This window comes from Bactrocera latifrons, unplaced genomic scaffold, assembly GCF_001853355.1.
Source record: "Bactrocera latifrons isolate USDA-ARS-PBARC rearing strain unplaced genomic scaffold, ASM185335v1 scaffold_23, whole genome shotgun sequence".
Classification (NCBI taxonomy): Eukaryota; Metazoa; Arthropoda; class Insecta; order Diptera; family Tephritidae; genus Bactrocera; species Bactrocera latifrons.
In genome coordinates, this window is record NW_017535852.1 from 1,297,066 (window position 1) to 1,308,586 (window position 11,521).

The window sequence follows — 11,521 nt, forward strand, 5'->3', positions numbered from 1 at the left end:
AAATAGGTCCATATGGCACACGTGTTTCTAAAAAAGATTTGGCCAAAATTGACGGTATGGAAGTTTCAATTGCCACGCGGAAACTATTGACTTTAATCTTTGACCGGCAAACTTTAGCGACGCACACACTCAGTGGCAAACCCTCGAACAGATTTCTGAAATGTAACCGCCCAATCAAACCCCAACTAGACCCTTTGAAAGTAGCAGATATAACGCATTATGTGAAACGAGTTTTCAACTGTACGGAGCCAGACATCCGACACACAATCACTATGAAGTGTGCAGAAATCGACAGAATTGTCAAAAAGAGAAGCTTATCCAAGACTAACTTAGATTAATTTTTCTATTATCCTATAGATATATTATATGTATGTGTGTTATGATATGTGTAAGAGTAGAAATATATGAGGGTAGATTTTGTAATGATTAATAAAATATGAAAATKTCAAAATTATTTGTGATTATATATACGGATATTATATATTCTTTCTACATACTGAGATCGACAAAGTTCCACAAAATAAGTGAAAAACGTATTGGAGAAGCCTAAGGGCTTTTTTGGCACCAAAAGTTATTCAGGTAGAGATCTTGTTTTATATCTGAAAATAATTAACTTTCTTAGGTTGGTTTATTCGTTCATTCGTTAGTCTGTCCCTCCTTGCTAGAAATGTGGTAAAAAATCTTGAAAGAACTGTGATAAGACTAAATCATCAATCAAGTATTTCTTACTGAACACTCTTCATAGTAGAAGTCTGTACCGAAAATCAGTGTTGGTAAAACAGTAAAAAGAGTTGGTTCGGGGCAATCTCTTTTCTGTCTGCAAATGCGTATCGTTTCAATTGTCGATATCTATTCCATACCGCATGTGTTGTGGTCGATCGTAACGTTGCGAGGTAGGCAGTCTGTTTTCTCATGGTACCAGCTGTTATTTTGCATTGCCCTGAAACCAAAGATTTGCTTTGGGAAATACTAATATGGTTTGATTAATAATGTTTAGCCTATACTTTCCTATAGCCATTCGACAACAAAATGTTTGTCACGAAAATTCAGTTGCTTTACATTATGTTGATTGACAAATTATGAAGTTACCAGATCAATCAGACAAGAGCTTTTCAAGCCCAAAGTTATGGATTATATGGAGTGTAACTCAGTACATGCTATTAGTACAATTTTTTTTGGTACACTCTTGATATGAAGGTATGTGAAGTTTCGTTTTGATCAGTCAATTCATTCTTTGTTTACAAGMCATTTAATGTCGTTCACATACAAATAGAACAGAACAGAAATTACTGAGAGAGGTTTGGTGGACACATCTCCACATCTCATTAGATAGTGTGAGCCGTATTTTAAGGGGTGCCGCTTTCGCTAACAGTGGAACAAAAACACATTCGAAGCAACATTTGGATCGTTTTAAAGTGAATTTTGGGYGTCGATTCGTCACTATGGATGAGACTTGAGATCAAAACAAGAAGCTAGTGTGGTATGAACCTGGTTTTTCGGCTTCGAAACGAGTTCGTGCTCGGAAATCGGCTAAGAAGGTTATGGCATCAGTTTTTTGGGATGCTAGAGGAATTTTCTTTGTGGATTACTTGCAAACTGGTAAAACAATTAATTTTGAATATTTTTTCAACTTTTTGAACCAATTGAAGACCAATCASGACAATACGTCGTGTCACAATGGCTAAAATCCATGAATTGAAGTTCGAATTGTTGGAGAATCCAACGTATTCACCAGATTTGGCCCCAGTGACTGCCATTTGTTTTCAAAACTCAAAAAATGTATGCGTGGCAAACGTTTTTCATTAAATGAAGAGGTCATAATAGTTCAACAGCATATTTTGTAGACCTTTTGAGTTACTCACTTCAGRGATAGAAACCACAGATTGGAGGATCATTGGAGCAAGTGTATTAATGTTCAAGGAGATTATGCTGAATAATAAAGTGTATTTTGAATCATGAACTTGCGTTTTTCTTATAAAACAACTCTTGTGCTATTCTAACCCTATTCTTATACTCTTGTAACCAGTTGCTACAGAATATTATACTTTTGTTCATCTAACAGTAGTTAGTACCAAAAATAAGGAATACATTTTTCCGTATTCACTGTATTCCAATGTAGAAGTTTCTGATGAAATTTGATATTGTTTTGCTTGGAAAGAATTTATGGATTCTAATTTATCAATTAGTTGCTGAGTCAAACCACGTCAAGTGGTCCATGAAAATTTCGAACGATCTCCGATTTTGAAAATTAGCTGTTCATTAGGTATTAGCATACCTTGTGGTATAAATCTTTCGTTAAAATTTTTTATTTTTGTTAAAGTTATTGAAGGTTGAAATTTAAAGCACAATAAAATTGTAAAATTATTTTTTTATGAACTACTGAAGATAAATTGATGAAAATTTGTGAAGTCAAAGAAAAATATTCGTGCTATATTATAAATTTTACATAGCTTTTTATTAAACAATTGGAATTTTTTAAGTGTTCTTCACGCTAAAAAAATTTGAAAAGTACATGACACAACTCGGAAAATATTCACTTTTCACTTCATCTGCAAAAAACTTTTGTTCATACCATTCCAAAGACAGTGAATTTTATATCTCCCTACCTCTCTTAAAACGTATGGCACATCGATTGTTGCGCAGTGCGCTCGTAAGCTTCCGATATATGTGCCGCAAGAAAAGCATTAGCGCGGCCAGGACAACAGCCACTGACTCAGCTTAAACCAACCTGCTGAGATATGTACTATATATATCGAATAACACGATATAATCGGATGCCCCCTAATACATTTATTTTTGATAAATTAATCCTTCTTTTCGACAACCTATATACATAACATTTATTTTAAAAAATTGATTTTTATTAAGCAGTCAAAAGTATATCATAAGGTATAATCTCTATATACATATATGTATTTTTAAGGTATTACAATAATTTACTTAAATTAGCCTTGGCTAAGCTCCTTCTAATGGCCTTGGCGGTGTCGGCACACTTCATGGTGATGGCCTTCCGGATTTCGTGTTCGCGAAAACCTTTTTCATTTTTAAGAAAATAWATAATATCAGCCACTTTCAGTGGGTCTAGTTGTGCCTTTAGTGGGCGGGCACGGTHCAGAAAAGCGGGCGAGGGTTTGCCACTGAGYGTATGYGTGGCTAGAGTTGCACGRTCGAAKATCAWGCTCATAAGTTGCCGCGTGGCAATTGAYGCTTCAGTCTCATTTATGTTCGCCAAATCCTCTTCGGACACGCGTGTGCCATGTGGTCCGATTTGGACCCCAGACAACTCCTCTAATGCTGGTCTTGCATCATCGTGATCTATATTAGAAACAATGGATGATGTGCTTTCCTCACCGTTCGGTTCCTGTTTAATGTTAACACCCTCACTGACAGATGAAATATGAGCTGTAGCTGTCACCGATTGTGCTGATGAAGAGGATGGTATCTGGATGAGCGAGTTGCCTGTAGTTAAGGTATTCGATGCGATTAAATTCTCATTACTTGCTGGTTCCTGTTTAATAGCTGGACATCGGTTGGTCCGTCTTGTATAAGGTATCGTTGATCTGCGATTAGTAGAGACCCTAGCTATCTTCTTTATCTAGATGTGTATAAGAGACAGGTGTCTGTGCCCGTGATATTTCTACCATAGGTCGCGGTGTTTCTTCTCGTACTGGCATTATGTTTTCGTCCAGTTTTCGTTTTTTCAGCTTGTCATTGAACTTTATATCAAATTCTTGTCGGCGTTTCAATTGAAGATCTGCTGCCGATGATCGCTCGTTCGCTTGTTGTTGTCGATTTCTAATTTCGCGCAAATTAACTATTGCTCTATGTTCAACACTTACAGCTGAGTTCGTCGTAGAAAGGCTCAAGTCAAGTGCATATTCTGTCAATTCGCTTACGTTTCCTAATTTCATGTTGCTGTTCGTGGATAAGTCCATAATTGTAAGGTGTTCTTAGAGTAGATGTTTCAGAGTTAACAACTTGTACTGTTATGATGGTGGAAAGAAAATTTAGCCATATATATACTAGTCCACGATAGACAAAGCATATAAGTCGAACAGGTAGATTATTTCAGACTTTTTCAGTTTTTATTATTTTTACCTGACCGTAGATCGTCTAACTAAAAGTATATATGTAACTGTTCGCGGGTCTATTATTTGTTGAACTTTAGGCCCATATTGCAGGTTTAGTTGTACCTGTATTGTGAATAATCGCATACTACTATCACAGGTAGTTTGTTAGATTATTGGTTACGCCCCTAAGCATTAAGCCTCACGTTTATTATCATCCTTTTATTTTACTGATGAGGTTCGCTCAAATTACTTAATGTTTTCTTTGTTCAAAAAGGATTTCAATTCTTTCAACGAGGCAATTCATTAGCGCATTTGAAAAGTTACACAAAATGCGAAACAAATGGAAAATTAACGCAACGGTTGACGCAATCTCCTGATGTCAAACATATGTTATTACATTCATTCATTATTATCGGTCTAAGCAGTTCGCAGCAGAATCTCCTGATAAACTATAGTGTGTATATGACTTTCAGATTCGCCAACATTAAGAAAGATTTTTTCTGGAAGCTTGATCTCTTCACTATTTTGGGAGAACTTCCATGACCACTTTTACAGAGCTTTGTATTATAACGGTCAACGAGTTTTGATTTTTTGGTGCATAAAACAATTTCAGAGACCTTCTCCCAAATAATTAGAGTATTTTTCCAATAATACTTTTTTCGTAAAAAAAATTAATATATACGATGTACACGAAGAGATGCGAACGATGGCGATGAATTATTCGACCTTCAAAATATGTGTGCTATGGTATGTTTTCGAAATTTATACTAGTTTCAAAAGAAATTATTGATGGAAATCTATTTACCTTCGAGATAAAGGATCAAGGTAATTTTTACCGGCGTCCACTACAGCTTATTCAGTTTTCTAAGTATTGGTTAAGTAAATAAGCTGTTTACGCTTGGTTTCAGTCTATGAACTTTAGGAGTAATTATCATAATGAAACAATTAGTAGTAATCATGATAAGCTCAAAAATATGTGCCTATTTGTCGACTTAGCTAATTGCTATGAATATTAGTGGTGTGTAAGAATTACACTCTCGGCTTTAGCCGCGTAATTGGTGTCTACGCCAATAAAGAAGAAGAAGAAGAAGCATACCATAATCACGTGTGATATGACCTTCAAGATTGTGTGATTTAACAAAGCTGAAATATTTTTGGCGGGATTGTGTGAAGTTTCTTGTCCAGGCAGAAAAGCTCCTGTTGATCATTCGCCACTATGATTAKGATTATTCATGAAGAAGTACTTTATTAAATTATTTCTTTGCTATAAAATATCTAAGCCAAGTCTTAAATAGTTCCCCAAATATATTAAAATTTAAGAAGAACCGAAGCCATCGTACTTTTCACAGACGCATTTCTGCTGAAAATTATATCTGCAAATAACTAAATTTGAAAACGTAACCGGCAACGGCTTACATCCAATATTTTGCTAGAATTTTCCAGTGATATTGTTACTAAGATTACTTAATAGGAAAAAATATCATTTATAAAGATGCTACATTATAATAAAATAATGTAAATAATTTTCCCTGTTAAGTTTCGTGACTATACTYTGTCAAATATARAATTGTTAYYACACAAGGACTTRATTTYCATCGGTCAGTTTRAATAGAAGTTATGTGCCATAACAGTTCGTTCTGAACAATTTGTTCAGGGATTATATTGTTAGTTTGGAYAAATGTCGGTGCTCGTGCAGTTACCTTTTCAAATATTTCCATTCAAGGACTACAGTTAGAACGGTCAATATGCATCACAGCCATATTCTTTGGTAGTACGTCATCGGCGGTTCCTAGAAATTAACTAGTTTCTTCGAGGAAAAAGAACGTCTGCATAATTTCAGACTGATATCTCAAGCGCTGTTCGAGTTTATATAGACAAATAGTCATGACAAAATCGATTCAGCTCTTCCCTCTAATTATTTATATATTTACGTTATAGGGTCCTCGACGTGTCCGTAAGGGCATTACAGAAATCGTGGTCAACTTAAAGTACTCTGTTCAGGGTATTCACAATATACCCACACCAAATTATTTGTTTATTCCCCGCTATCGAACTTACCTACAGAGAAATACACAAATACTCTCACATATATTGACTGTTGTTAATTGCCAATTTAGCTTCCAGCAACAATTCAATTGTATCGTGGTGAATTGAAAGGAAAATATCTTCTACAAACAAAAAAATGGATGTGTGTGGGAGTCATATGCAATTTCTTGTGAGGTTCTCAAACAAACAAACTGCTGGACTGAAAATCCAAAGTGAATAAAATATATATAATTGAATATCGATTAATTTTTTGTGATTAAAGCTAAGCGTCAGTAGTTGTATGAATGTTTTGCGCTCGTCGTCAGAAATAAACATTTCTGTAATAAAAGCCACATTTGACTTGGAGTGTCATATATATCACATAATACTTGGAACTGAGTAGGAGAATCGRGGTCTAGTATTATAGTTGTTGGACAAATTGCTACTAATCGATTAACTTAGAGAATCTTAAATCCCACTTATAAAGCATTGCTTCGCCAGTCAAGTCACTTATCTTCTACAAGGTGTTTTCCAAAGTAAAAAAAAACTTTTTGAATCCAGCTCCTTCTGGTGCCGCCATCTATATGTCAACTGATGCGTTAGAATCTGCTATCTTTATCGATTGTCCACTGAGAATTTCATGACATTTCATAGATTGAAAGTGAAGTTATTGCGTTTTAAGTGTCAGTATGTTTAGGGACATCGCTAGTTATAGCATTTTTTAGGGCATTACAAATATTTATCTGAATTAGCTTTGCGTAAGCTCTCCCTCGCACAGATTTTGCCGTGTCGTGATTGCAAACAAAATTCTAGATTTTTTATTTTTTTTGTTTAAGTGCTGACCCCCTACTTCGAAAATGCTGTTTCCGTAAAACCACAATGAATGAGACCAAACTGAATCTGCAGTTTTTTCCAAAAGAACCGAGCTTTTACTTTATCAAAAACTTTACTAAAATCTGTCTATATAACATCATTCAAAGATGTAGATTTTTCTTATCATCCGTATCATCATAGTCCAAACGTCGCGAAGTTCAGCAAATGGTTGCCAAGCCAAGATTGACGCCTCAAAAGGTTATACTGAGTGTTTGGTGGGTTTGGCAAGGAATCATCCACTATGAGCTGCTCCAGCCTGGTTGAACGATTGATTCTACATTTTACTGTCAACAACTGATGACATTGAAGCAAGCCATCGAAAAAAACGCCCAAACCGGACCAACAGAAATGGATTTGTCTTCCATCAGGACATCGCCAGATCATACACATCTTTGATGATTCGACAAAAACTGGGAGAGCTTGGCTGGGAAGTGTTGATGCATCCACCATATAGCCCTCACCATCGGCCTACCATTAGTTTCGGTCAATGCAAAACTCCCTTAATGGAGCAAAGTTGGCTTCAAGAGAAGCCTGTGAAAATTACTTATCGTAGTTTTTCGGTAAGAAACCAAATAAGTTTTACACTGATGGAATAATGTCTCCAGCGGAAAAATGGTAAAAGATGGTGGACCAAAATGGTACATACTTGGTTTATGCAATTTCATTATAAATATACACAAAAAAAAAAATAAGTTGAAATTTAATTACGAAATACGAAAATACTTTTTCGACTACACAATATTTGTCAAATTTTCAGGGAAGCATGAGGGAATCATAACTGGGCCACAATTAAATAATTTTTTTAAGATACTCATGTAACTGCATTAATTACGAAAATCAGACATAATTTATTTTGATTGGTTATTTTTATATGTGTGAGTTTTAGCGAAGTATCGAAGAAGACCCAAATGACTACATCCGTCATTGCATCCATTGGAGCAGTGCCTAGCAACTTTACAGAAAATTTTGCGAAAAAATCTCACAATTCGGCTTGTGTGAGAATTGAAGTCGAAAACTTTCTTCAAAAACAAAGCCACCTATAATGSTACAGTCAAGTATTGAAGAATGTTTCCTTCTGACGGCGTCAAATGCCATACAGCCAACGAAACAATCAGTTTATTGAAGAAAACTTTTAGTGAACGCTTTATCTCAAGTCTTGGGCCTGTGGCGTGGCCCCCAAGGTCRTGTGATTTAACGACGCTGTACTATTTTTGATAAGATTATGTGRAGTATCTTGTGCAAGCAGATAAGCCCGAGATGATTGCCGACTTGGAAGCGAATATTCATACCCTGAGATAAGTCCGCAAAAAGCGATCGGCATTATGCCTCTCGTCCGAAATTTATTCGACCAGCTGCGGTGGTCGCCTACCCAAAATCAATTTTACACGTATATCTTTATAATAAAGCTAAATTTTTAAACACACATTAAATTATATGCATTTGTGCATTCTTTACAACCACATATCGCAAAAAACACCCTTTATTTGTGCAAATCCATAGGCCGACATTGTACTCAACTAAGCGATTTAAAAATTTACAAATTTTTTATGAACCCTCCCTCACCGATATTCACATAAACCCAGCGAGAACAAATCAAAGCGAGCAGCCAATTTACCAAAAACAACAACTTAACGCTTGATTGCCTCCAAAATGAAATTAGTACATAACACGGCTGCAATGGCTGGCCCTCGACACAATTCAATAACAAAATACCGATGCTTTGCTTTATRGGAGCTTTTAAAATTGATTAGTTGTGGCTGAAAATGTGTATGTGTGCGAAGTGAGTAAGCAGATTTGTGGGGGAAGAAGGGAAGTAGCGAACCATATATGTATGTGGAATTGAAAACCTAACAGTATACTTATGCTCAGCACTTATGCCGTGCAACAACGCTACAAAGTTACAAATATGATTTCTATTATTTCCAAAAGCTGAAAATGCTTGTGTCCGCTGCATACATACAYACACACACACACGAGAAATGAGTTAGCAAAATRAAAACAAATCAAATAATGACGGAAATATAAGCGAATAAAGGTAAATACAAACACAAAACAGGGAAATAACTGCAATTTGTTTCGCTTTAAATTAACAAGATCCACTGAATTTGTGCGTGAGTGGCGGTGGGTGGACATGRCGTATACGCAATAATTGCTTTCATGCATTTAAAATGAACAATGAAATGYTTGAAAGACTGGAAAGAGTGGAAGCTGCGAGGGTGTACATATGTATGCTTGGGTCTTTTTTATGCACATGTGTACATATTTGGGTGAAAATATGATTTTCCAAAACCAGCGCAATTGCTGGCTGCCACAGGCTGATATTTTATGAAAAAATATTCACATGACAGCGAAAGACTTCGCTCTTTTCAAGCCTACATTTGCAAACAGGCATGCACATAGGTCAATGTTTGAGTGCAGGTGGTTCTTAGAAACGCAATTCATTGAAAATAAGTTTAACTCGAAAATATCAAGTATTTTAATTATTTATAATTGAGTTTGAACGTTCAGTTTGTATGGCAGCTATATGTTATAGTGGCCCGATTTGAATAATTTATTTGGAGTTTATAGCATTTTTTTAGGAAATCATCTGTACTAAATTTTGTGAAGATGTCTCGTCAAATAAGAAACTTTTTCTTACAAGGACTTGAGTTTGGTCGGTCAGTTCGTATGGCAGCTATATGCTATAGTAGTGCGATCTGAACAATTTTTGTGGAGATTATAGCGACTCTTCAAATAATTATCTGTGCCATTTTTTCTGAAGATATCTAGTCAAATAAGAAACTTTTCCTTTCAAGGACTTGAGTTTGGTCGGTCAGTTCGTATGGCAGCTTTATGCTATAATGATCTGATATCAGCGGTTCCGACAAAAAAAGCAGTTGCTTGGCGGGAAAAGTACGTGTGAAAAATTTCAGAACGATATCTCCAACAGTGAGCGACTTGTATGTATATTTTAGGTGCTCAGGGTAAGCAAATTAATATACATTTTTTTTAAATAATATTATGTAATTTTTTTTTTGACCACCCTAATGTGCATAACATGTATTCATAAATAATGTATTTTTTGTTTAGCAATAATCGGAATATACATATGTATATAAAGAGTCAACTACTTCCTTGATGAMCGTCAAAAGCGCATATGTGTGCGTGAGTGACATCATTTTTGGTTAAAAATTATTTTTCATCAACTCAGTGGTTGTAGAATTCCACAAAAGCCAAACAAGGGCAGCATAAGTCGAATACATACACATACATACATGTCCGTCAACGTCACTTATGTATACGTCAAACTCTTTTTTGTTGCCTCCAGCGCAAAGCAAAAGAAATCTATTGTAGTGGGATTACCGCAAATAAAAAAGGTCATGACCCTCAAATGTTCAAAAGGTAAAGCTTAAAGGTCTTAATGGCAGCTTGAACGCCAACAACGCTCTTGAACTGACACGCCTACAMACATGTCTTTTGGTTAAGCGCTTACGGTTTATTATTGTTATTATGTAAATTAATTCTATAACGKTCTTTGTAGTTGCGAAAAAAGATTTGTGAATGGCATTTGCGAAAACTTACTTCGATAGTTTGACAGCAGGACTTTATTTTAAGAGAAAGCAGACAAAAAATGGATTCAACCCTTTTCMCTCTGGAATACACACATACATATTTACACATGTGGTAGCTACATAGATTTTTCAATTCGTTCTATTGCGTCTTATTTCAAAGGAAAGAAATTTCAAAAAATTTTAGGTACTCGGAATATGATGTCTGCATATTTCTTTTGATCTTATAATTTAATTTAATTTGCAAATCAGAAGTAAACAAAGGTATGAATATATGGCGAATTTCGGAGAAAACACGTTACCGTCTATTCAAGCTGTAAATTAAGTAAAAATTACGATTACGACAGGGATAATGCTCGAAAATTGTACGAAAGTTTCAAAACCGGACTCTTTTAGAACCCCCCGAAGTGATTTAGTCACTGATTCCTAGAGCATAATGGATTTATGGAGGAAACCCCTCTCCAGCCTGCTGAATGGCTGCCAGGCATAACACCAGGTGATGGTAAACACGATTCTCCAATCGATGACGATAAAGCAAACGCTTCATTGGCTGACCATGAAGAAGTTCGAATAGCAATTACCCGTCTGAAGAACAACAAAGCGGCATGGATCGATGTTTTGCCGGCCAAACTATTCAAATACGGCGATAAAGAACTATGACCCCACAATCTGCGCCAACTACCGTGGGAAAAGCCTCCTGAACATCGCGTATAAGGTTCTATTGAGCGTAATGTGTGAAAGATGAAAGCCCACCGTCAACAAATTGATTAGACCTTATCAGTGTGGCTTTAGACCTAGCAAATCAACAACTGACCAGATATTTAGCATGAACCAATTCTTGGAAAAAAAACCCGTGAAAGGCGAATCGACACACACCACATCTTCGTCGATTTCAAAGCTGTTTTKGACAGCACAAAAAGGAGTTGTCTTTATGCCGCGATGTCTGAATTTGGTATCCTCGCAAAACTAATACGACTGTGTAAACCGACTTTGAGCAATACCAAA

At 35.9% G+C, this 11,521-nt stretch overlaps 2 protein-coding genes across 12 annotated transcripts in view; both read right to left on the bottom strand.

Moving 5' to 3' along the window:
* The window catches only part of LOC108968785 (potassium channel subfamily T member 2), a 580,461-nt gene that overhangs the window by 517,213 nt on the left and 51,727 nt on the right, over positions 1-11,521 (bottom strand). The window lies entirely within an intron of this gene.
* On the bottom strand, positions 2,877-3,584 carry LOC108968787 (the record flags this gene model as incomplete). The annotated part of the gene is given in 1 exon segment (XM_018933039.1): positions 2,877-3,584. A coding segment is annotated over 1 exon segment (658 nt), but the record flags the coding sequence as incomplete, so codon positions are not given.